Source organism: Rattus norvegicus, chromosome 8 (genome assembly GCF_021556685.1).
Source record: "Rattus norvegicus strain SHRSP/BbbUtx chromosome 8, alternate assembly SHRSP_T2T, whole genome shotgun sequence".
NCBI lineage: Eukaryota > Metazoa > Chordata > Mammalia > Rodentia > Muridae > Rattus > Rattus norvegicus.
In genome coordinates, this window is record NC_141541.1 from 59274605 (window position 1) to 59302212 (window position 27608).

At 43.9% G+C, this 27608-nt stretch overlaps 1 protein-coding gene across 2 annotated transcripts; it reads left to right on the forward strand.

Moving 5' to 3' along the window:
- Window positions 1-448: 448 nt before the first annotated feature.
- On the forward strand, window positions 449-27468 carry Pou2af1 (POU class 2 homeobox associating factor 1). 2 transcript variants are annotated; one of them, NM_001109599.1, is given in 5 exon segments: window positions 449-560; window positions 19592-19722; window positions 20352-20394; window positions 20482-20747; window positions 25491-27467. In NM_001109599.1, coding segments are annotated over 5 exon segments (771 nt in total). In that variant the 5' UTR covers window positions 449-544; the 3' UTR covers window positions 25806-27467.
- Window positions 27469-27608: the final 140 nt, after the last annotated feature.

Genomic DNA, 27608 nt, shown 5'->3' on the forward strand with positions numbered 1-27608 from the left:
CGCGTTTCCCGTCGAGCTGGGACCCATGGCGAGGTCAGTCCTGTAAATGGCCCGGTAGTGTGGAACTGTATGTGAGCGCCAGAGAAAGCTCGGTGTTCTCGATATTGTCTTTTGGACCCCTCATTGCTCACGGAGCACTGATCCTTGACCTCATATTCCACCCTTTGTGTTCATGCAGACTCTCACGCTCTTCCTATGTGCACAACACTGTGGCTCTGTGCAAATGCCTGTGGTCTCCCGTGCTGTGTGTTGCTTCGTCCCAACTGGCTGGCCCCCGTGTCTAAAGCACTCTTCAGCCAGTGGGGGGCCTTTGGGGTGCACATAGTGGGGTGACAGATAGTGTTGCTAAAGAAAAAAGTACAGCTCTGCCTGAGGTGGGAGGATGTGATGACGTGGCCCACTCAGCGGGAACTCGGGCCTTTAAAAAGCTGAAGAAACAGCCTCAGAGTAAACGGTGGTTCCACAGGAGGAAAGCACGCCCAGTCACATTAAAGAAGCCAAACTGTCTGCTTCAAAGAGAAAAGGCAACATCCTGTCACAAGCCATGCTCTGGCAAAAATGTAAGTGCTTTGGTTGTGGCTGTCAGAGTCAAGTCAGCAGAGGCAGGGTCCAGGAACAGAGAGCTACTATTGGTGATGGGAGCCCCCAGTCTAGTCAGGGCCTAGCGGGGCTGGGAGGGCTGAGGTGGTGAGAAGGAGCTTGATGGCAAAATCAGCTTGTTGGAGGTGATGCTCATTTTCCAATCTGGGGGAATGAACCAGTGTCCCAAGGTGGGACAGCTCATTGAATCTCCGGTTCTGTGCATGAATCACTGAGGTGACAGAAGGGCAGATTATGATTCATGAGACGGAAACCACATATGATACGGGTTAGGAGCCGTTCTTCACCTGAGGGAGGGCCTTTGCTTTCATAGACCCCATTGCTTTCTGCTTGTTATTCTTCTGTTGGCCCGCTTCTAGCTGAATTCTGCCAGGGGTAGTTCTCTCTGGTGGAATTGTTGGGATGGGATGGAAACTCAGTTGTGTGAAGCCTCTCTCTCTCTCTCTCTCTCTCTCTCTCTCTCTCTCTCTCTCTCTCTCTCTCTCTCTCTCTCTCTCCAAGCAGCTCTTTTCACTCTCTTCCTTATTCTCTGGCAATGGTTAGTTTTGTGTTCCACTGCAAAGGAGTCTGTGGGTTTATCTTTGACTTTGATTTTTAATCCCTGGACTTGAATGGAACAACCGTGAACTGTATTTTCCATTCTGTGGACTGAAAAGAATCTTGTGTTATCGATAACGGAGGCTATACGGACATTTTCTACAACATTCCTTTCATGAGGTAAATAAAGTCAACTGCAGAGTCTCATAAAAGTGGAGCCTTATTAAGGGTCAGTACTGTTCTTCCTCATGTAACAAGCTATTATCAAGGAGTCCCCCTCTCTTTCTTTGTAAGCCGATTAATTCCTCAAAACTACCTTTTATTAGGTATATCATTCCTCAGTCAAACTTACATGATAATCCAGATTAAAAGGAAAAGAAATCATGGAGTGTTTTATTTATGAAAAGTAATCTGATAATATTGCTCCATTGATTACAGTGACACAATCCTCTTATCACCCACCTATTTAGTCTCTATTTCTCAATCCCAAGTTCTCTGGACTTCATTACTCTCATATATGTGATTCAGAGAAGCAATTTCAACACGTCTGACTTTACTAACCCCATCACTGATATCAGAAAGACTTTTTTATAAAATTAAAAATAAATGAACTGTGATTTGGAGTTGAGATTTCTAACTGCATATTCTAGTTTGGGTAGCTTGGGACTATTCAACAAGGTGACCAGAGCAGAACCTTGTCCTTCTGGAAGCAGAATGGCAGCCAACACCATTGTAAATGCTAGGAGGTGTAGCACATGGATCTTAACATCCTCCAGGGCCTTCAAAGTGCCAATATGCCATCTTGCTTAGAGTGAAGTCATTTGGGTTTTGTGTGAGCCGCTTTTATTTATTTTTTTAAACTCTTAGAGTTTGCATATTTAAAATGGAGTTAAAAATAATCCCACCGTATATAACTGCTCTTTATAAGCTGACGGTGCCACCGGAATGCTGCCAATTGCTCTGCCTTGGCGTTGGCCCTGAGGTACGGCCGCTTGCCTTAGGAAGAAGCTGCCATGGCCTCATGTTGTTACTGCATCTCTCTTCTCCAGTGCCTCTTCAGAGAGGAACAGCTTTTCTTTTTCAGAGTTGTTAGAGGTCTTGCTTCTTGCTCATAAACTCTCTTAAACTGCCCTTTGGGGGCTTGAAGGAAAACAAGAACAGGCCTTGTGCCACAGACCTATCCCTTTACCCTGGTCATATGGCCACCGCCACCAGACTGACTAAGACTTGTGGGAAACCAGTAAAGTCAAGGCAGTGCCAGCACAGGCGAGGTGGGCAGGGTTTGAAATCAGACACTGGGAGTGCTGAAAAGGCACTTTCTTTTTTTCAGAAAACACCCTTCAGGCATGGGCTGAAATGACTGTACCTTGGAAAGAGTTAAGAAAACAATCATATTGCTCCTGTCGCCTCCCGTTGCTTGGCCCATGACTCCTGTTGGTGGACGCAGTGGGAACACAGGCTTTGGTTAGGATGGGAGCACAGCATGACAAAGCTCACAACTGTTGACAACTGTGAGATCCTCTCAGTTGTCAGCTGGATAAAGATGTTGGTCCATCTTCAGACTTACTCCTTAGGTTCTGCATTTGTGGGGCCAAGGAAGTGTTTGATCCCCCTGCTCCCCCCATCCCCCCCTCAAAAAAGGAGCTGATCTGATGCAACTCACAGCAGGGTCTTTATTCTATTCAGGCTAGCTCGCCCATCCCCCCCTTCTCCTCAGCACAACACCATTATACTGGACAGTTTTGGTGGAGGGGCGCCCTGAATATCTGGGGGGGGGAGGGGTGGTAAGTGTGCAAGCATCTAAATGGGAAGTTACTATGGCCTTTAGCATAATTGTCTGGTGCTGGGAGTCTTCATAATTTCTGCTTCCCTCTGCATTGGTGGTTGTTAGGCAGATGGCAGGCTTGTAACCTGGGGGTGCAGGTTTGTTGGGGGAATAACCTGGAGATGCTGGTCTTCTTGGGGATTAGCCTAGAGACTGGAGCTAGGCCTAGGTTTTGTTGGGGGGCAACTTGGAAACTCATGCTAGGTACTAGCCTGTTAGTTTACCTGAGTTCAAACTTTCGGTCTCTAAAATGGAGTCTGAATTTAAGATTTGGCCTCTCACATTGGCCATCCCTGTCTCATGTAGTTGGGAACTAATATGCACAGGCTTGAGTCTGACAATTCTCATTCTTCGTATGGAGATTTGAATGTGTGCCTCTCAAAGCATTGGGGACAATTAAAGTAAGGATTGTAACTGCCTCTGGACAGTATCGTCTGTTCATACCGGGATGCCAGATTGGGTTTTTATGTTAACTGTTGGTTATAGTCCATTATTTTCTGTATGCAAGCAGTCTCCATAAAGTTTGCTCTTCCTCTGCGAGTTAAAAAGATAGGTTCATATACACAGTAATCTGTTTACTCATGGCATCTCCACACATATGTGTCACCATACTTTGTTCTCCTCTACTCCCCACCCTCACGGGTCCTTCCTTTGCTAAACCTATGTGGACACAATTCTTTCAGTGGTTGTCATTAAAAGTCTAAGATAGAGGAAACACTCCACTGGAAAATGTAACTGTAACAATTGAACTTCACATGAGTTAACATGCAACTGTCTGACAAGTTTTAGAGCCATGTGTGCTTAAAGTGACAAAAAAGAAAAAAATCAAGAAAATGGTATAAAATCACGTCGTGCCACTCCAGCACATACGAAGTCTTTGTTTCAGAGGCTGAATTCAGCAAAGCACTAGCCCGCCTAAATGTGAAACACTAACTTCTGAATTTGGATCACACATCTTCAGACAGAATTGACCGATACTACTTGTGTAGAGAAAATAGTTTTTTTTTTCAGTTCAAGGTCATATTTTAAACTCTTATTAAGGTTTCAAAACCATGAGGATTATTTTATCTAGATGTAAGTTCTTACTGAAAGGATGAACTTAGGGAAAACAATGGATGTAGGTGAAGTGAAACTCAAGTCACCAATAAGCAAGCCACAGTAGTCAGTTAATGCTTTCCTTCCTCTAAATGTCCAATCGGGCTATGCCAGCTTCCTTCCTGTGTATCTTTTCCTATACTTTCAACCTTCCAGTCAAAATATTCTTGGCTGATAAAATCTAGCGATGTTTTCAAAGGTCTACAGCATAGGTGTGCCCATATGGCTTATGTGTCGAACCAGGTTTATTGTCTATATTTGCAATTAAAGTTTTAGCGAAACGCAGCTATGCATATATGCATATTTAACAGGGCTGTTTCTGCTGTAGCAGCAGAGTTCTGTATCTGTAATGTTACTTGCATGGCTCTATCTTGCCCTTTATAGAAGTTTGCTCACTTCTGGACTTAGATGCCTGCTTGGTACTTGAGATACTCATTTCCCTGGGTTTCTCCTAGGCTTGTATAGTGTTAGCACCAATGTTAGATAAATCATGCAGACAGTTGAATCGATGTTTTTGTTAATGTCAAGAATCTAGAAATCTTTCTTAGAAATGATGGAAAATGTAAAATAAATCCAATATCACTTGTTGGGAGGTTTTGTGAACTGGAAGACGTGATTTTAATCATTGCTTCTTGTATTACGGAAAGAGCTGTGTGATCGCAAGAGGCAGGGTTAACTGATTTTTCTTTGCATTGACTGTCTCATGGCCCATGGAGTTGGCCATGTTATGTTTTAACTGTAGTAAGTTAGGGGCACCACCTTAGGGACAGGAACTAGTTATTAACTAAATCATTATGCCTTTGTCAGACAACTGGAGCAGATCAGAGGTTTAACATAAATTAGGAACTCACAATTCTCACTAATAGTGAAGTCTACCTTTAGGGTTTAACCTAAGGTTCCACTAGCTAGAAAATATAGTTCTAAGGGTAGTTAAAAAAGACTCAGGGTTATACATATTATATAACTTTTGAAACTTTTGAAGTCTCATGCATAAATTCAGTTCTATTTATAACAGGAAGTAATTTAAACTATGTGGACAACCTCTAACTTTTCTATTCTGTGATACAGCTTTTGCCCAATTAGCTTAGTAAAGACCTTCCTTACTGAGTTTATGCAAAGTCAGTGGTTCTTAATGCTAACAATAAGTAGAGCCCAAAGGAGAGATGTAGAGTCACAGGTTCCTCACGCAGGTGAAATGGGGGTAGACTGGGGAGGATGCGTGTCTCTCAGGCTGTTGTAGTCCCTTTACCTGGGGAGACAGGAACAAGTGTTTACCAAGCCAATGAAAGAGCCGCAAAGGCAGTTCTACACAAGCGTAGGCTGGAGACACTGTGAGTTTATTAAATTCATTTACAGGAGCATGGGCCACCCCCAAATCTGCATCACTAACAATTTCTACCCTAGCGTGAGTAGTGACCTCCCTAAATCTGCACAGTGGAGCCCCCTTTAGTTAATCCTTTCCTTCTTATAAGCTTTGCCAAGCACCTCCTGAGATGAATTCTCACTGGGAAAGAATTACATACAGCTGGAGGGTAGGGGTCAAGGGTCCAGTGAAGAGTCTAATGACCTTCCTTCTATGGTAGAACGTGAACAGGTTCAGTCTTGTGGAGATCTCATGGACGATCACAGAGGCACTGATTAAAATGGGAGCAGCTGGCGTTATTGCCCAGAAAACACTGTTCCACAACACAAGGATGCAGTTTACTTGGTAAAAGAGCAAGTGGTATTCCTGGTGGGCATTTTCCTTGTCTTCCTATATTTACTAAAGAAAGATGTCAAATATGTATTACTAATTCTCAATATTTACCAACTCAGAAGTGTTGAAAATGGTCCTTCGTTTTGTACCCGTGAATCTGTTCTTTTATGAAGAATAATAAATCAAGGTTGTCTACACTTGTTCCCTAAAGTCTGGGTGTTGGATTTATTAAGAAATTCTTAAATGTTTGCTTTTTAGCTTTCCAAATACAAAGTAGGTGTATCAGGTCCCTTCACCCTGACTGTCCTACAGTAGTTTGGTTTCCAGTTAAATGAAGGTACTGGATAATTTCTCTTGCTATCTAACCAAAGCAAGTTGGGTAATTAATTATGATTGTTAGTATAACTTTCCCTTTATGGCATCCTTAGTAACTCCCCTAGCTTTCTCAGTTTTAGGAAGAACTTCTTGATCAGAGTCACCTTGGATCGATTACCTTGGATGAAAGAACCTTCTCCCCAGTACCATGGTTGTATGAGGCTATGAACAGACACATTATTTCCGCATTTGTGATTATACTTCCCAGTCTACAGATGAACAGGCTTGGGACTTTTCAGCCACTACCTAACCACCATGAACTTAGTCTTTTCCTAGCTAAGGTTAGACAGATTGGACTTAGTCTCTACTTGCTGAGTTTTCTTATGACCCCATTTGAAAAATATATATTTTAAAACAATGGTTTGTAAGTTACTAGAAAGGAGTCTTATGTCTACCTAGAGCAGTACTTTTCAACATTGGCTAAATACTGGGATGTTTTGGAGGAGATTTAAGGGAATATCAATAATTTGGTCCCAACCCAGAGGGTTTAGTTGAGTTGCCCAGGAACAGAAGTTATGTATACATTTAGATGTAGGCTATGGTAGGTGTTTATTACTCTGCTCAGCAGGAGCTAACACTCAATTTCCAACACAACTTGAAAAATGACCTGTGAATAAAGATTGTTTAAGCTTTCTAGGCCTGGGAAATGTTGGGATAAAAAAGAGAGGCAAGAGAGTTAGAAATAGGAGCAGGTTCCAGTCATCTTTTCATTATGCCTTGCTTGCATATACTTGTGCACGCTGAACTTCCCATCCAATAGGGTGACTTCCAGAGATTAAGGAGCTATGAGCAAACCCATTCCTCTTCTTCCTGGGTGATTTACTAGTGCTGACAGCTGAATCTCAGCTCTCTGTACTAGAATTAGCAGAAAGTGCTCAGTCCTTCTGATAGTATTAAATGTCAGTTGTGGGGTACGTGCACTTACTTAGTGCCACTCTGAACATGAAATCCTCCTTTGGAGCACTTTGGGTGATATCTTCTTGTTAATATAGGGATGTGACATAATCAGAATTTAAGTAAAATTGAGGACTCTACCTCTCACTCCATGAAAGAAGTCCATAGTAGGCTTCCCAGAATCCTATGGGGTCTCTGTACTGCCAATGATATTTGGGTTTATTTTGTCTTTCATTCTTATGTCTTTGTTATATGACATTTGTCCTCAAAATTTTCTGATTCTTTCTGAAACTAGACCCACTGCATTGATGATTATCAAATCTTGAAACAAGAACAGGGAAAATATCTATCTGTCTGTCTGTCTGTCTGTCTATCTATCTATCTATCTATCTATCTATCAATCATCATTACTGTACCTTCTAACACACAACCTCTTCTGACATATGAAGGCCACGCCAGCTATAAGGGAGAAGAATGTAATTATTTAGATGGGCCTATTGTCAGGTCAAGGGCTGTTAAAAAAAAAAGGAAGCAGTCATTGGATGTGACAATAGCCAGTCTTTGCCTTACTTTGTACTATTCAATCTACTTCTCATAATCTCTACATTGTCTGTAACATGGATCCTGTTGTAAGAACTTCCTCACTGATGAGAAAAATGAAGCTTAAATATTATATTAGTAACTTACCTAGGAGATAAAATTCATCTAAAGCAGACCCAAAATATAGACTTGCTAAGCTTCCCAGTCTCCTGCCAGTGAGCTGTGCTCCCTCCCAAGGCCTGGCAGATGTACTTGGTGAAAGGCAAGGCTTTCCATGTTAGACAAAGGTCAACAGTGAGATGAAATATAACAGACCCTCATAACGCATTTGTGATGTGTTTACTTATGGGAGAGAAAGTTATAGTGACTAGGGTTTTTATGTAGAGCCACAAAGGGACATTGCTGCTCTCTGTTTTGAGAAGTTTGAAGACCAGTGTCAGGGTCAAGCAGATATGAGTTTGAGACCTAGACCTATTTGTGTTTTACTGGTTGTGATGCTGGTAAGTCCCTGCTCTTTCTGCGTACCACAAGGATGTGGTTCTTCCTTCATGGGTTGTGGTGGGTGTTTACGACCATGCTTGACAGTAAGTAAACACCCAATGAAGTTCTTGTTACTATTATTGTATTCTCTCATTGAGGACAGAGGTTATGCAAGCTAATTATAGATTACAATTTGTGAGTTGGATATTAATAGTGAAGTGGTAGGGTCCATATGCAAGGCCCTGTAATTAATACTAGGATTTGGGATCAGGGTTAGTGCTGATGGCTAAGGCGAACCATTTGAGACTCACTTATTCATGACTTCCTCATCGGGTGGCATGAGGCATGCGACTGGCAAACTTGTGCTTGTTTTTTTAATTCACAAGTTAATTTGGACTGAGGTATTTATAAGTTGGGTGCGAGGAGAACAACACTTAAAATAGTCAAGAAATAGCACTAATGATACTGAAAATCGAAACACCAATGTGCTGCCTCAGGTTCTTAGTAATGGTTTCATAGTGCTACTTTCTGGGAAAAGCTGGCAGCTAAAGAATTATAAGCCAGAATTACTTTCAGACTAGGTGCTAGTACCCAAAAGGAGCCTACCACCCTTCAGGAAAATTCAATTACCTTTTAATCTATTAGAAAGAATCAAACCTTTACTGGGAGGGGAGATAATAATGAAGATCTTAAAGCCTAAGAATGACAGATGTTGAGGACCTGAAAAAGAAAGGAATGAGAAAAAGAGTAGAAAATAGCAGGTTCTGATATTGGATGAAAGCTTTGTCAGCTCGGGAAAGAAGAGTCTAGAAAGAAAGTCAGCTCATCTTTTCATATGCTTTGCTTCCGTGTACTCATATAGGCGTCCGATCTAGTGTTGGAACTCCTAGAGTAGTGAGGCAAGGGAATAAAAAATTTCTTCAGCAAAGGGGAAGATAGGACCAGTGATGATGGCATGGGGCATTTGTAGGTCATGAAGGCCACATGATGACAATCAGGTTCATTGCTTAGATTCTGGGAAATATTTGGGTAGAAATCCAAAGATGTCTAGGCTGATGCACATAAATCTTGTAATTCCCTCTGTACCTTTCTAATGCTATAACCCTTTAATACAATTCCTCATGTTGTGGTGATTCCAAACCATAAAATTATTTCCTTGCTACTACAGAATTGCAATTTTGATGTTGTTATAAACTGTGATGTAAATATCTTATATGCGGGATAGCTGATATGTGACTCCAAAGGGGCTGTAATCAACTGGTTGAGATCTACCACTCTCTTCAAATCAATTCTCTTGTGAGAGCCCAACATCAAAGTTGAGATGAAGGATCTCTTGGATAGGATGCTTCGAGCTTGGCTTGTTTGTTAATGTCCTGATTTTCTTGCCTCTGTAGGCACTTGCTGGCATCATAATTGTGTCCTAGGGTTCTAACCAGCTCTTCATTTCTTTGACCAAGAGCCCTGATAGCGAGTCACAGGTTCTCGGCTTACAGAATGAGTCACTGTGAGGCAGGCTATCTTGATTTTCATGAAGCTTTGCAGCTGCGAAAGCTATGTCTCCAGTCATGTGAGCTTCTTGTGAATTAGGGAGTAGTCAAATTCCTAAAAAATGACCCAGTGACATATTCATCAGACTTGATATTCTAACAGCTACTCCTTAAGTGTCCCTCATGAAGTAGTCTCCCATGTCCTGAGAGCTACTGGTTAGTAAACCTGAGACTTGTCCCAAAAGCTCATCTTGACTACAAGTTCTGTTTTTATTCATGAGTCAGTCACCAGGACTAACTTTACATGTGGACCAAAACCCTACACTAGTCATAAGCCTTGAGGCTTGGATAGTTGGACCTGACCCTTAAATACAACCCCTGCTGCATCTAAAAATCCTTGAAGAGAGTAGTCGTTATCCATGGATCTCAGGGAAAAATATTTCTTTTGTAAGATTGTCTTTAGCCTTAAAATCCTAAAATAAGGTGTTGCTTAGGTCAAGAAACTAACAGCTGAGTATTCGTCTGCCTCTTCAAGCTACCCAACAACAGAGTTTCTTCCTGAATGATATTAGATAGATCCAATAATTCTAGATTCAGGTCTTTATTTAGTAAAGAAAGATGTATTTCTTTCTTCTACTCCATCCCTTCTTGTGGAGTTGTCTTCCTGTAGAATTTAGGTTTGCAGTAGGATGGTTGGGTGTAATGTGGGACTGATGCTCATACATTCTCAAGGCTATTCCACCCCCACTTTGAGGCTTCACCCGCCCTCTGTGAAGCCCAGGTGTCCAGTGTGTGAGCCAGGACTCTGCCTTGCTCTAACAGGTAATACAACACCTCTGGCCCCCAAACACTACATTCTAGAATTGCATTCCATGTTGCATACATAGCTATAGATAGACTTCATCCTAACCCACTGATATCTATAACTCAGCCTCAGCTATGGCTATGGCTATGTCTTTTTAGAGACACCTACATGTTCCTTAAGGCCTGGCTAATAGCAGTGGCTAACAGCTGAGGTCAGGGCAAGGATAAGCCATTGTACTCTGTCTCTTACCTAACTACTAGCACTCAAAAATATCTAAGATATTTACTCTTAGTGGAAACCTTAAAAAGTCCTTAAATATGCCATAAGCCTCCCCTCCCCATTTATCTGTTGGCTTCTGAAGACAGAAATGTACTCTGCTCAGACAATTTTTTAAAAAACCAAGGCTTTGGTCTCCTGTTTAGGGTTGCTGTCTTTAGGTGAGAGCTTTGGTCCTTCCCTGGTCATTGTTGGTTTCCCTGTATCCTAACTAGGCTTTTCTTGGGGGAACTTTAGGACCACAGACCTGAAAGTGACTTTCAGGAGCACAATTAAGACCTACAAACTACCCGGCTAGGACAGTGCTTTCTGGAATCTGGTATTCAATTTAAGACAAAGCAATGGCTTTCCAGAAGTTGGTCTGGGTGGCATATTGGAGAAAGGAGTGCTGCCACCTAGTTCCTGTCTCCCCTTCTGTCCTCCACTTTATGAAAACTGAATTGAAAGCCCACTAGCAGGTTTTGTAGATAGCAGAGTCCTGGATATGCCCAGACATTTAGTCTCAGTATGTAACAAGATGTGCTGAGCGATAGTGACTTTTTACTTGGCACCTATTGTATGCCACATGTGTTAGTTAATAAACAGTCTTTACGACCGCCCCTGATACACACAATATTATTCTCATTTTTACAGGTAGAGAAACTAAGGCTTACACAGTTAAGTTACTTGTTGAGGGTCACAAGGATGATAAGCAATGTAGCAAGCCTCCCAAACTAGGTCTGCCTGGTCCTAACCCTGTACCGCGCTGTATATTAATGCATAGAAGTCTTTCACGGCACTGAATTTCCCTTCCCCTTTCAATTGAAATAGGTCCACCTTATATGGAGGTGGGCTATGAGTTCATCAAGGCTAACTCTACAATGACTTAGCAATCATGGCAAATTTGAGTCTCACAAAGAAAGATACTTAATGGAGATAGCCCTTGCCATGCTAGTATGAGTACTGAGTTTGGTCCCCACAACTGGCATAATGCTGTGTGCATATAATCCCAGTTCTAGGAATGTTGAAACAAGACAGATCCCTCCCTGGTGATCTCGTGGCTTGTCAGTCTAGCTGACAGTTCTAGACCAGTGAGAGACCCTACCTCAAGAAGAAAACAAAACAACTAAGGTAGATGGCATGTAGATTGACATGTGTAACTCTATACACACACACACACACACACACACACACACACACACACACACACACACACATTCTCCCCCTGTATTCTTTACCCAAGAAAAATTAACATTTACATTTGACATTAACATTTGAATAAAGATTCTGAATCTAGATGATGTTCATCTTATAACAAGTTCTTGGGGCTGTTCTTCTCATAGGCTGGTCAGCCAAGGGCAGACAGCAGTTGGTGAAACACTCCGAGGGGTCACGGAGGGTCTGTCACATTGAGTGTCTTGGCAGAGACTTACTCTCATACTCATGGTATGGCCTGAGCCACTGACCCCAGGTCATTCTCTACACTGAAGAGAGAGCCGTCCACCATGCCTCTTGCCTCTCTCCTCTTTACATGCCTCTAGAGACAGCTTGCTGCTCATTCAAGCATTAACGAGTCAGGTAGAGGCGGAAGTCAGAACTCTTTAGTTCTGAAACAGCCACAGCTTCATTATAACCCACAATTCATTTGCTTGTGTGATGGTTTCGTTAAAGTCTGCTTATACCACCTGAATGGACTGCAAGCTCCCCAAGGGCAGGAACCTAGTCTGATCTGGTCAATAAGTATTCGCTAGATAAATGGTCTTCTAGATGTCTCTTGGTCTTGACCCTGGATTGGAGATGTGGTGTATCTGAGATGGGAACCCTTTCTGCTCTAGTGACCCTAGTTTCTATAAAAGGCAAGCAGATGCAGCTGGTTTCTCAGGTGGACCTATCTGCTGTCATTTCAGTAGAAAAATACCCAAAATAAAACCTTGCCAGGAATTGAGTCTCTCACTTCTTGTCACTCCTCATGTGAGTAGACTTTTGGCTAATTTCTTGTGGAGGGCTCACTGACCTGGAAAACACCCCTTTCTTTTTTTGGAGAATTGGCCATCAAGAGAGACAGGATCACATGGTTCCAGCCAGTACTCCAGCTGAAGGAAGGATGGTTAGGATTGGCCCAGCGACCTTTATATGGCTGACCTTCAATGCCACACAGAGAAAAAAAATGAGACATATAGAGTCATAGAAGAAGGCATGTGGTGAATACAAAATGGGCTATGTTGGAGTCATGGGTCCTAAATTTGATCAATGAGACCACTACTGATGAGTGAAGTCCTTGGAAAGGTCACTGAATGTCTCTTAAGTATCACCTTCTTTGTCACTAAAAGAAGGGATGGAGAGTAGACTGTATCCTTTGTCTACAGAGGTCGTAGTTCAGCCCCCATGATATCATTTATGTTAGAGGATCTGAGAACCACAACCACAGAATTTCATGAAAACGTAGGTGAGGATTTCAGAGTTTCTGGGAGTTATGATAATGACCTGGAAACATATGGACTATTGCTACCCATCAATTCATCATTAAATTGGTGTACATACAGAAGAGGTATTTGCACCAGCTTCCTGTACCCTGCTACTCCACAATAGATCAGAAAGAGGGTGGACAAGTGGTATGCAGGATGCAAATGGCACTAGGGGAAAGGAATCTTGGACAGTGGGGTTTGTGTGTTAAGGAAACTTACCACACAGAAAGCTCCCACACTACCAACCTGTGGCTAGCTTTGCTTGAGGCCATGATGTAGGATATCTATAATTTGAGGCTTCCACAAAGAAACACCCTAGGCAGAAGTTTGGTGAGAATGAGCCATGTATAAGTGAGCTTTCTTGAGAGGAGTGCCTGCTGGGAAGATCTTGGCTGTTGATTCTCTGATCTCTATGGTTTTCATGAGAGAGCATCATGTTTAAATAACTCTGATCTGAGGTTTGGGGTTCTAAGACTGCAGTGACCCCCAGACAGCATCAGAACTGACCCTGGCTACTTTCCACTGCCAGTCTTGTTGCTAGGGGTTCCCTTGCCATGTCCAAGTTTGAGGACTTTCTTAGTGACTGTAGCTGTCCTTGAGCTTTTTCCAGTGGACTTGATTATCTGTGGCTGATGTTGAACACTGCAGGACCATGGAAGGAAGAACATGCTTGTGGGGGACATCTTGGGAAGGGGGCAAGAAAACCACCGATTCTTTCCTCTTGTCTGACGAAGCCAGCTTCAACCACCATTTTGGAACCTCTTAATAGAGACATCGAAGGTCATTTACCAGTAACTTCCTGTTTCTTCTCTGCCACATGTGTAGCCTCAGAAGCAGTATCATCCTATAATCCAAGTGTAGTCCATTTTCTCTCTGATCTTATGAGCAGCTTTTGTAGAGCCATGTTCCCTCCCCTTACCCCTTTCCCATCTCTATTTCTTCTCTGTGTATTATCTTCTCTGCATATTTCTTCCCTGAGTATTATCTAGATTGCTAGAATGTATAGGTGGCATGTTTATTGTTCCCATTTGGAGAGTTTTCTGGTTCAAGCATTAGTGAATAGAATCAGATCCACAGTCACATGTACCCTGGATCATTTTGTCAGTTTACATTAGAAGAAGAAGAGGAAGAAGAAAAAGGAGGAGAAGGAGAAGCAGAAGAAGCAGAAGCAGGAGACAGAGACGGGGTGGGGGGAGAAGAGGGGGAGGAGAAGGAGGAGGAGGAGAAGGAGGAGAAGGAGGAGAAGGAGGAGGAGGAGGAGGAGGAGGAGGAGAAGGAGGAGGAGGAGGAGAAGGAGGATTTAGTGTAAATTGGGTGGGAGAGTCTTTCTGTAGTATTTCAAGTCCTTCTGGCCAAAGAACAAAGTCTTCCTGTTTGGAAAAAAAATCAGCCTCTGTCCATAAATGAAAAGAATACATTTGAAAACTCTGAGAACTTCACCCTAAGAGCACCTGCTGTAGCATTTTTCATAAAGAATGTAAACAAATCTACCCGAACTCATGTTTCCCAGAAGATCTCAGCCATCTCAGGTCAGCAACGCAAACAAGATTCTTCACATTAAAGTGTCAGCAACTTTTCAGATTTTGTTTTCTGTAGAAGCTAGGACAAGTTTGTTAGCCCCAGGCTTAGAGTCCTATTGTTCGACTATTTATTTTGGTTTTGCTACAAGTAAAGAGAGTGTTAGTGGTCTTCCTTCTTAACGAATTCTATTTTCTTTTGGATAATATTGAACACCAGCAGTGAAAGAAAATATTCTGCAGTGGTAATCTGGAGTGATTCAGAGGGTGTCATAAATGGTAGCATGCCATGAGACCTTCTCATCTAGGTGGTTTTTACCTTTCAAAGTAGCCCAATGTGGCTCAGCTGTGAGGCTCTACTAGTTGTGAATTGAAGCTTGAGTAGTCTTTTGAGTTGGGATGGAAGGGCTTTTATAGATGTGAGGACTTTTGTTCTCTGGTTTTCTGGTGATGCAAATCCATGCTTAACATATATTTTTTTTTTTGGTTCTTTTTTTCGGAGCTGGGGACCGAACCCAGGGCCTTGCGCTTCCTAGGTAAGCGCTCTACCACTGAGCTAAATCCCCAGCCCCCCATGCTTAACATATTATATATATATTTTTTTTTACAATTAAGGGCAGAGCTCTTAATTGTTGTCCAGTCTGTTTGTTGGCCTAATGACCTATGGGAAATCTCAAGAGGACAATGGCTGACGCAAGGGTCTTCTCTCAGAAAACACCTATTGGACATAGGCTCCTTTAAAGCTAAACTGAAAGCCAAGTTACAGATGCATAGGGCTGGCTACTGGCTCCAGAGTTGAGTAGCATGGGGTTATTAAATAGATAGCTGTTGTGATTCTGCATAATTCCTTAGTGAAATTTTACTGTACTTCATTGAGGAACCTAGAGTGCTAAGCTTGTTTAACTCAATAGAAACAAGTATTCTCTCAGGTGGGTAGAGAGTAAACCTAGATGCGAGTGTGCATGCAGGAGCTGTGGGATCTGTGACCTATTAGCTTCAGCCTGTTGCCCTGTGCACCTTCAGGTGGATGGCAGCCTCGGGCCTCCTCTTCTTGTGAGGTACAGCATATCTGGGTGTGTGGTGGGGGAACTGAAATGCCTTCTGCTGACTGTTTTAACTCCAGATCACTCACTGCTCATTTTGGAAAAGGGGAGCTCTCCTTGTGACCAAATGTATGGGTTTTGCTATCAACGAGGCTTCTTAAAAGTTTATTTTCCTTGAATACATTGGCAACTTATGTCCAATAGAAAAGAAAAGAAGTAAGGTTAACTCCTGTCCAAAGAGATTCCCAGAGGTTCATGTTCAGGTAGACTCATTTTCCATTGTGATGGATTCTTCAAGCCCACAGAAGCTACAAGGGTCCTCAGTCCTCAAGAAGAATGGCAGAAAGCTTCAAGCTTTTGCCAATGTACTGTCCAGAGCTGCAGTTTGACTAGGGAATTATTAAATTCTCTGGTTATCAGTACTCCAGGCTTTCTTCTTTGCCAATAGAGTATTATTTCACGTTTTTATTTTCTTTTCTTCATATACTATTTTAAAAATTGCTATGTTAAATTATTTTAATATCTTGTTTAAAACGTCACAATATTTCAGTGCAATCATTGGAAAGAGATCAGTTCAAGAACTCAGCAGCCCTAAACAATGGCAATCATGACCTTGAACAATTTTTTCTTCTTCTTCCAAATTTCCATAGTGCCGGTGCTGGTCAGAGTTGAAGTCAGGGTGTTTACCGACTCTTGCTTTCCATAGATGAGTGTGAAAGGCCCCGACTGCAAGTTGCCAACTTGCAGATACTCTTGTCTATTGAGCTTCTGAGGGAGATGTCTCGGCGCTTTGGCTTCTGATACTTTGCCAGCACTTTGAAGTGGCATGGTCAAAGCATCCCCACTCTTGATGGAGTCAGCAACAAGGCTCCTCATCAGCTCACTATGGACACAGAGTGGTGGGAGGTTCATAGCTGTGCTGGATCAGTGCTTTGCTGCACATGCTCTCATCTGCCAGGGCACGTCCGTTACTTCTGAGGGGTCCAGAGAGGACCCGATATTGAAGAGTGATTACCCTGTGTTTATAGCATCTCCCCAAAGCCTTCTGGGTCCATAGATTTTAAAACAGCAGAGGGCAGGAAACTTTTACTTCCCAAGATCTGGAAGTGCCCACCATTTCCTGTTATAGCCAAGTGCATAGTGTGTCCAGTTCCAGAGGATGAGTGGGACCTGGAAGCCTCTAGGCCCTTCCAGGAATTGAACATGCAAATCAGAAGTGCATGAGCCTTGTTCCCATCTCGGAGCTGGGCTGAGATATATGTGTCTTGTTACCCAACTGAATTCGAGGGTGACCCTGGTACTTATACCTTCTCTTTCTTTCCTTTGACTTATGCCCCATTATTTTTCTGAGAGTAGAGTATCTCAGGCTAAGCTTCGTGCCTAAGGAATGACAGGAAGCCTAAGAGGAGGTAAGTGGAGGAACTATCTGTAAAGAAAGCTGAAGTGGTCCTGATGATCCTGAGAAAGGGACGCAGAATGAAGCAGAGACAGAGATGCTCTTGCTGTCTCTCATCCCAGTCTATACACACTGGGTCTGTGGGCAGCACCAGACATCATTCTTGCACACATAGACATCATTCTTGCACACATAGACATCATTCTTACACATGTAGACATCATTCTTGCACACATAGACATCATTCTTACACACGTAGACATCATTCTTGCACATATAGACATCATTCTTGCACACGTAGATATCATTCTTGCATGCACAGGTGAGTTGTGCAAACAGCTCTTGTGCAGGGCTGACACACTCAGAAGGACGATTGGACACTAGAAACATGCCACTGAGAAGTTTAAAATGTGCCTCCATCTCACAGATAAGGAAACTGAGGTCTAGAGTCATTATATAAATCTGGGAATTCTTGAGTAATAAGTGACAGGTCATATTTGAATGCAGCTGTTTCTGGCTCTGAAGTCTGTTGTCATTGCTGCTTTGAGCGAAGATGAAGATGGTCTCAGGGCACAGATACCATGCTGGCTCTTTCTTATGTCCACTCTTATGCCAGTCCAAATCTCCCGTTTGTTATATTCATCTCATTGGTAGGATTTATTGTTTATGTTCTCTAGAATACTTACAATCCATGTGAGTAGGGGCCACATCCACGTGTGCAGAATCACTTTGGAAGAATGAGTATGGGAGAGAGAGTCTCTTTTATGACAGCAGATACTAACATGAGGCCCATCTCCTACTGGGATGCTATAGAGGCTCTAGACGAAGTCGGGGATGAAGTATCAGAGCTCTGACCCCAGTCATCTTCAGAAACACTGTGTAATTTGATACAGACAGACTCTGGGCTTAAGTGGCTCTTCCAAATCATACTCTATGGGAGCAAGACCCTGGGTATCTGTATTTTGCATCAGTTTCTAGTTGGTTCTTTTCCATGGTCAGGGAAGAGACCATGGCATATATAGAATCCTAGACTGAGGTGTTAGGTCCTCACTCACTGTCTGCCTCTGGGGCTCATTCTTCCCCCACTTGGTGGCCGTGCATGGCCTTCAAGACCAGACTATGCTGCTGCTGAGAGCCTAGGAATCTTGCAGGAGGTCTTGTGCAGACTGAGGCATGGTTGTTATCAATATCAGCTGGGTGTTTACTGAACAAAGTTCAGTCAAGGCAGGCCTGTGGATCCGGGTTGAACAGATACCCTGGCTTCCGGCCTTTGATACAAAGCCTGTGTCTCTGGGCCCCTTATCAGTGGAGGATAATGGGTTCCTTGTGTGAGTCCCAGAGACCATTGCTTCTTGATCTCGGATGCCCTAGATCTTGGCCTACCTGCCGTGGACCATTCCATCGGAGTGGGTAGGTTGTCTCTGATCTCCCAGGCAATGACAAGCCCTGTGCCCTGACTTGGGTTTAATTGATGCTTTTTTGGATTTCTTGAGAAAAGGGAAAGGAAACATTGTCCCAGCTGCTACAAGGTGGATACTCCAGTTCTAGGACACATGAGCCAGCATTGGGTGTTTGTCTCACATAACCAAGGACCTAGCAGCCAGGAATTTTCCCCCTCAGTCAATTAACCCTAGAGACCCAGGAGACATGAGAGGAAGACAAAAGGAAACACATTTGAAAGCACCACTCACTTGATTAGTTAATGAACAGCCATGACTAAACTTACAGAGGGACTAGACATGCCTGGCTCTCCGGGGGGCAGAAACAACACAGCATCTTGAGAAGTTTATAGTTGGAAGCATTTTAAATTCACCTCATCAAGGATAACTAATAATTACCTAGGAGGCTGTAGATTTATTGAATTTGTGGGGCGAAGGGTGAAGCTCAGAGCTAGAACACTTGCCTAGCATGTCTGGGGCTCTGGGCTATATACACAACACCAACAGGACAAGGAAACACGAAAACAAATTGCACCGATACCCATCTGATAAGAAGCTACAGGTTATGGAGATCAGAGAAGTTTGATGACTTCGTGGGATGCTATAGTTAGATTATGACTGAGAGGGGATTGGAATCCAGTCATACCCGGCTCAAGAGTTCTTGGGCTGATTGCCATCCCTTACTGCCACTTATGTGAAAGCTAGTCAGATCTGGATGTGTTGGAGAGGTGGATGTAGGAATTCCATGGCCTGCAAGGAGCAGAGAAGTTGCCCCAGATCAGGATTCTGACTATGAGGAATAGCAGTGAAGGCCGAGAGGTGAAACAGGCAAGGGCATGCAGAGGTGTGTAACCAGGCCTTCTCGCTAGAGCCAGTTTATATAGCATCAGAAAAACGGGGCTCTGATACCCTCGGGATGTCCTGTCACTTTTAGACAAAGGGGAGAGGGCTTAATTATTTGGATATAGTAGGGCCCCAGAATGACTGGGGACAGGAAGAGCCTTGGGAACAATCTCTAGGAAGCCACACAGAGATTCAAGTTCAAGTACAACTTAGAGAGTTGGACAGCAGGGGAAGTGGGCGTTTTGTGGTTGGGGGTATCTGACAAGGGCCATGGGTTCAAGTGACATTCCCCTTTACAGCCACAGCTTCAGAGCAAGCTCCTGCCCCTCCACGGCCATACCAGGGCGTTCGAGTCAAGGAGCCGGTGAAGGAGCTACTGAGAAGAAAGCGTGGCCATACCAGTGTTGGGACAGCTGGTCCACCAGCTGCGGTGAGGAGCTGCTGTGAGCAGTGTGTGTGTGTGTGTGTGTGTGTGTGTGTGTGTGTGTGTGTGACTGTGTGTGACTGCGTGTGTGTGACTGTGTGTGTGTGTGTGTGTGCGTGTGAGGTGAGGAGCTGCTGTGAGCAGTGTGACTGCGTGTGTGTGTGTGTGTGTGTGTGTGTGTGTGTGTGTTCATGCGTGCATGCACAAAGTTGGATTTGTCAGGGTGGACAGGGGGATAAGGCAAGAGTGTCCTTCTCTGATTCGTGCACCATCTGTGGTGCATGAAGGCAGCAGATTTCATGGAGAAGGTGAACCTGGATGCGGTAAGCTGGTGATTTGTCGGGTGGTCAGGGGAATTCTTGAAGGGCTTCTTGCTTTTATATGTAGGAAAAAAATCTATTGGTGAGGCTTCAGGGAGCCAAAGGTACACACCCTAGTGTGAGTTGAGAGTTCATAAAGTTTCTTGCTAAACCAAAATACAAAACCCTCAAAAAGGCAGGTGGTGATGGTTGAGGTGCGGAGTGGTAGGTTTTATTTTCCCCCATAGTTCTCCTATCTCAGGACCCTGAGAGTCCTTGAGAGGGCTTGCTGCAGATAGATAAACATCCATTCTGGTCTTCTTGTCCCTATTCTAGGTGGTACTGCCCCACCAGCCCCTGGCAACCTACAGCACAGTGGGTAAGAGCTCTCCTATAATAGTCTTGGTGTCTTTGGGGACCCCCCTCTTGGGAAGCCTGCACTTCTGTAATTTCCTTTTTCCCACAGGTCCTTCCTGCCTTGACATGGAGGTTTCTGCTCCCACAGTGACAGAGGAGGGGACATTATGTGCTGGCTGGCTCTCCCAACCTGCCCCGGCCACTCTTCAACCCTTGGCTCCATGGACGCCCTACACGGAGTATGTGTCCCATGAAGCTGTCAGCTGCCCTTACTCCGCTGACATGTATGTGCAGCCTGTGTGCCCCAGCTATACAGTGGTGGGACCCTCCTCGGTATTGACCTATGCCTCCCCACCACTCATCACTAACGTCACGGTATGTCACACAAGAGTAGAGTTCTCTCCACCGATGCTGATAGCACCCTCTCAGAAGACGCTTGGTTTTCTTGTCTATTGATTTCCGTGGTTACTGGGTCAGCTAAGTTCACTGCATCCTCCAGGGTGACTTGCTCTTATTCCTCTTGACTGAAACTATCTATCCTCCACAAAGACATTGTATGCTCGAGTTGTCACATCCTTTACTCCTGTGGGTTGGGAAGATCTGTGGGTTCTAGCCCAAACCTTCCTAGCTTCTCTGGAAGCCGTGGGTCTCAGTAAGTGAAGTTTTTAGCAGATGAAGTATTAGGTGCGATCTGTGTAGGGTCTGGGTTCTTATCAGTTCGATAACATGTGGAGTAGTTGTATACTTAGCAATGGGAACTACTATAATACTTCCAGGTTAAGAACTAGTCATCAAGGAAACTACTTTTGGGTCAGACACACCTGTACGGTAATTTTTTCCCATTTCTTGTTGTAACATCAAGTTACCTGTGTATATCAGTCTTTCCCTTTTTCTTATCAGCTCCGTGCTTAGTACTTTGACCTCTCTGAACCCAGAGTCCTCATCTATTAGACAGGAGAGCCTAACAAGACGGGATCAGATGAGTTGGTACATATGGGACTGTGTTTAGCATAGAGACAGCACTCCTTAAATGTTTGTTATTCGCCTAGTGGCCCTAGTCTGCCAGCAGTGTCAACAAATGAGTGCCTTCAAGTGTCAGGTGGGATAGGAAACCCCCCCATCCTTGAAGAGTACAGGAAAAGAGTTATAGTTTTATATGCTGGGTGGCTATGTCTCCGAAAGAATGGGAATTCCTGACGTGCTTATGAGGAGAAAAAGCCTAGGAAGCAGTGGTGACCAGCGTCACTCTGGGACTATGGGCGGTACAGCTGGAACCTCCCTTTTGGTCTCAGATCCCACCCTGTGCTGGTGGAGCTTGCCTTAGATCCCCATGTCCCCTCTGTTTACCTTTAAGGTCCAGGGGTCACTCCAGTGCCCCTGTTCTCTACCTCAGAGCACTTTCCTGGCAAAGCTTCCCCTGCCATTCCCACCTGGATACTCAACAAAGTGATTTGGGGATGGATCTTGATGCCAGTGAGTAGGAAGGAGTTAATTAATTAAGGCAAATGATTTCCACTGTGAGGACCCGCGGTGGAGGATATGGTGGTTCACAGCCTTCTCACTACTGAAGATTTTGTTCATTATTTATCCTTTTTTTTTATCATCTTCACCTTCCACTCTGAAAGGGTCTGTGAATTGAACAGACTGTATTTATTAAGAAATGATTTGTTTTGTCATTTTGTGAATTAACTCATCAAAGCTGGCTCGAGCTACTGGCTCAGCACTCCTGAGCAGCCGAGAGATAAGACCTGCAGGTCTATCCCTTGGCAAGGAACCAGCAGTTGCCATTGATCTGTATAGGTAGAGGAGTCAAAAGTGAATGGTTTCCATGTGGATTTTTAAAATAATCATAGTAAGGTTCTCTCAGGTCCTGTCTGCCTTCAGGAAGCCAAGCTGGGGAGCAGGAGCTCACCCTGAATGAGAAGAAACCATTTGTGCAGTAGGATTTTTACACACCAGCCTGCATGTTGGGAGTCCCCAGGTCCGTTGTTCAAATACAGAAACTCCAGGAAGCCTTGCTTCTCAAACTGCAGTCCCCGGTACCAGCCACATTAGCATTCCTCAGAGGTCTGACTGGACTTGCAGAATAACAGGCCCTTCTCCAAACCTCTGGGATCAGGATCCATGTTGTGACAAACTCTCCAGGAGGATGATGAAAATTCTTCCCTGAATGACTCTAGAAACTTACTCTTACAATACAGTGCCAGCTGGGGAGATGACAGGGGAGGATGGGGGGGAAAGGTGGGGGTTAGATCTGTCTTCTGTCCGTGCAGAGAACTTTCTTATCCATTGGCTTGCTGTGGAAAGATAGTAAGCACATAGGCCTTACCTCACTGGCCTGAGGTTTGTTCGAGTAGCTGATATTTGAATGTGATGTATGGTTTGTAGAATACTTGGGAGATTAGTCCCTGTCCCAGGGAGCAGCTCAGAGACAGGGAGGGGGTTGAGCAGGGACAGGTACCAGGCAATAGCAGGAAGAGGCCACGACTGCAGATACAACAGTGCCCCCAATGCTACAAGAATGCTGGTCTCTTTGTACTGGTCAGTACTAAACGGGCAAGGGCTGAAGGAGCTATGTTAACCCATGGGGATCTAAGGATGTCAAGGATTCTTGGGAATTGTTTTAGTTAGGGTTTCATTGCTGTGAAGAGACACCAAGAGCATGGCAACTCTTTATAAAATAAAATATTTAATTGGGGCTGGTGTCTTAGTTAGGGTCGTATTGCTGTGAACAGATGCCATGACCAATGTAAGTTTTAAAAGTTACAACATTTAATTGGGGCTGGCTTACAGGTTCAGAGGTTCAGTCCATTATCATCAAGGCAGGAGCATGGCAACATCCAGGCAGGCATGGTGCAGGAGGAGCTGAGCTCTACATTTTCACCAGGAGGAAACCAAGAGTAGACTTAGTGTCCTCAGACCCAGCTGGAGGAGGGTCTCTAAGCCCAACCCCACAGTGGCACACTTCCTCCAACAAGGTCATACCTACTCTAGCAAGGCCACACCTTCTAATAGTGCATACCCTATGGGCCAGCATTCAAACATATGAGTCTATGGGAGTCATAATTATTCAAATCTCCACAGTCCACTCTCTGGCCCCTATAGGTTTGTAGCCATAACATAATACAACATGCATTTAGTATAACTTTAAAAATCCCCATAATCTTTCACAGTCTCAACAATTTCTAAAGGTCCAGAGTTCAAAATGTCTTCTGAGATTCGTGCAATCTCTTAACTATAATGCCCTATAAAATTAAAGATGAATAAAAAAAGCAGATCACATACTTCCAACATATAATGACACAGGACATATAATACTATTGCAAAAGAGAGCACAGTGAAGAGATATTGGACTAAAGTAAGACTGAAAAATAGATGGGCAAACTCCAAACTCTGCATCTCCAGGTCTGCCATCAAAGCACTCTTCAGATCTCCAACTCCTTTCAGCTTTGTTGACTGTGACACATTTCTTTATCTTGGTTCCATTTCCTGTTAGCAGTTTTCCACAGTAGGTATCCCACAGCTTTTGCACCCTTAGGTTTCCAAGGTAATACATACTTCATCTTCATAGTTTCACACATGGCCTTTCTAGGTTTTCATGCTGGGACACCCCTGCTGTACACCTAGCCTTAGCAACTTTCCTTAGTCTCAGAGGGAGAGTCTATAAACCCCATTTTTCTATTCTTAACAAGATGCAAGTTTAGCTGGGTGGGATCTTGCCCTGGAGTCAGAACTTCCTCAGTTCCATTTAATACCTTTAATCTGTTTATTTCCATCAACACAGGATTTGACTCCATTCCACTTCCTGGTGCCCCCTTTCCCCTTGAACCATGCATTTTGTATTTTTTCTTGCTTAGCTATCTCCTGTTCATCAAAACACTCTTCATAAGAGTCAGCCACACAGAGTCTATGTTATACTGTTTTGAGATTTTCTTTTCCCATACAATTAATCTAACTCTCTTCACTTTGGCCTCAGGCAGACTCTTCAGACAAGGGGCAAAAACCAGCCACATTCCTCACCAAAATATCACAAGAAGGATTTCTGGGCAACATATTGAAATAATTCTCCTCTGAAACCTCTTGAACCCTCCCACCCCCACCCCAGTTCAAATAACCCTCAGCACCCCTGTCCTTCATGTTCTTACTAGCATGACTCATTAAGTCCCACTTAAACCATTTGACTGCTTTTCTAATCTTAAGTCCTAGAGTCCACATCCTTCCAAACAAAAACATGGTCAGGCCCATCAGACCAATACCTCGGTCCCTGGTAACAACTTCTGTCTTGTTAGGCTTTCACTGCTGTGAAGAGACAGCATATGGCAACTCTTATAAAGGAAAACATTTATGGGGGCTGGCTTACAGTTTTCAGAGGTTTAGTCTATTGTCATCATGGTGGGAAGGATGGCGGCATGTAGGCAGATATGGTTCTGGAGAAGGATCTAAAAAGTTCTACATCTTGATATACAGGCAGCAGAAGGGGACTGTGTACCCCACTAGGTATAATTTGAGCATAAGGAGACCTCAAAGTCCATTCCCACAATTACATACTTCCTCCAACATGAGGATACAGACTCCAAGCCCACATTTCCTAATAGTGCAACACCCTCTGGGCCAAGCATTCAAACACATGAGTCTGTGGGGGCCACACCTATTCAAACCACCACAGGGGTCCATGTTACCTTTCTGTCTGAGCCAGATAGAAGTCATCTTCAAGAAACAGCTACAAGGCTATGAGACAGGCTCATTATATATCAAGATTATATTTTATATAGTTTAAGATTTTTTTGCAATTGGAATATATTTTATATTCAATGAAACCTATAAAGCCTTTAGTTTACTCAGCGGTATGACGTCATTATTTTCTGAACCCTCTTTCATGAAAAAGTGAAGCTTCCAAGTTGGGAAGTAGCTTGAGCATATAGTCAGAAGAGGAGAGAGCACAGCTGAAACTTGTCAGGCTTTCTCTTCTAGGAGACAGAGAAGGAGGAGGTGGAACCCTATTAAGTGTAACACCAGAAAAGGCAGGTGGGGTAGAATGGGAGGTCATGATGGGGCAAGGATGCAGGTGGGCACCCCAGTTCTGCTAACCATTGTTCCTGTGTATTTTTTTTGTCACAGCCAAGAAGCACGGCTACACCCGCAGTGGGGCCGCAGCTGGAGGGCCCAGAGCACCAGGCGCCCCTTACCTATTTCCCGTGGCCTCAGCCCCTTTCCACACTGCCCACCTCCAGTCTGCAGTATCAACCTCCAGCCCCAACCCTGTCTGGGCCCCAGTTTGTCCAGCTCCCCATTTCTATCCCAGAGCCAGTCCTTCAGGACATGGATGACCCCAGAAGGGCCATCAGCTCTCTGACCATTGACAAGCTTCTTCTGGAGGAAGAGGAGAGCAACGCTTACGAGCTCAACCACACCCTCTCCGTGGAGGGCTTCTAGGGTTGGCTTGCATCTAATAGCCCTTTCACCCAAAACTGAGATTTAAAAGGAGCCCAGATGGAGTCCAGAAGTAGCTATTCCATAGGCTCCCTTTCTTCCTAAAGCTAAATTGTATTCCTTCTTTTCTCCCTTCTTCCTTCTCTCCACTTCCTTCCACCAAGTCCCATTTCACTTCTTTCTTATTTCTCCTTTCAGTTTTCTTCCTCTGGAGCAGCAAACTATAGTGATATTATGAACAATACTTTATACTGAATGTCACCAAGTCGTGCAGCTCAGGGTTTTCCTTTCGAGTCACATCACTAGGGAAGCGTCCTTCTCTCAGGTGCCCTCTGCTTCCTGGTGGCAGTAGCTTTATAAATCTACTCTATGACCATTTGCCCTTTCTGCCATTCTGAAATGCATTTCAGTTTTGTTTTGTGTGCCATGCTCAGCCTTGGCCAGATGTGCTATATAAGTAGATGTTTCTGGTGTGGCTAGAGGGGCTGGGACAGGACCATCAGGGTAGGTAGTGGCAGTCAGTGAATGATGGACGACAGGGATGAGGAGGAGCAGGACACGGACCTGTGTCTGTGGTTAGAGAGGGAGTTGGGGTGGGGGAAGGCTGAGGAGTGACCTAACAATCAGCTTTGAAAAAAATATCACTTTAATGCAATTTAGGGGTTCGTGATGGTGATTATGAGCTGGCTAGGGATCAATGATGAGTCAGGCCCTCTAATGTGATGCCAGCACTTCAAATACTTTTTGTCAGCATATTGTCATAGCAACAGGAAAAGGAACAGGTGAAGCCTATCAGTGAGGAGGCTCTCACTTAGTCCTTCCACGTGGGCTTTTGCTTCCTGTTGTGACTCACCCAGGGCCATCTTGATACACTGCCATGGCGTCTTCCGCCCACTCACTGTCTGTCTCTGGGGTCCTGGAGTCCTGGTTGGCAGGCCTACCAGCCTTAATTTTCACTTTTCTTTAGTTTTTGGTGGAGAAGCATAACATTTTCTGTTGAGTGATTGCTGTCTTGGGGTGCTCTGCTCCTGAGGTGGATGTGTGTGTCTTTGGGAACTGGCCCACGATTACTAATGATGTATGTCACCATTACATACACACAAGCTTAGTCTATAGAATCCATGTAGAATAACAGACGTTCTAGAAAATGACAGTTTCTTTGATATCCCATCCCCTTTGCTTCCATTTTTAATGAAAACTTAGAGAGTTACCTGTCTTTTTTCTTTCTTCTGCTTTGTGTTTATTTTAATTCAGACATTTCACCATCTACCTAAAATCCTGCGTATCTTGAATTTCCTGTTATTCCTCTTTAATACTTGGATTGAATGTTACATCTGGATGGTGGGTTTACACTTCTATTGGTGGTTACTATGAACAAGAAAGGGAGCAGGAAGCCTCGGCTTATTTCATTAAGACCCTGTTGCACTTAAAAACACTATTTAAGATTTTCCAGCTACTTTGGGAGTTTGAGATAATGCAGGGGTGGCAATCACAGAGGAGATAATGCTGGGAAAACAAACCAAAACAGCAAAGAAAGTAGTGTGAGTGTTTGCTAGGATTGAATTGGTACCTTGAAACCTCAAGTCTTGGCTGCAGGTGTCCATCCAGATTTCCTCCTGAGTTTTTCTACTCCTATGCAACATTTTCAATAAAGATTTGTCGATGACTTTTCTGTGCCAAAGTGTTTTATTTCTTATCTAGTTAATCCCTCTTATCTCTCAGTAGAGGCAGATAATGTCTAGTTTAGAGGAGGAAGCTTGCAGTAGTACTGATCTTGCAAACTGATCTGTTGTGCTGGAAGGGAAA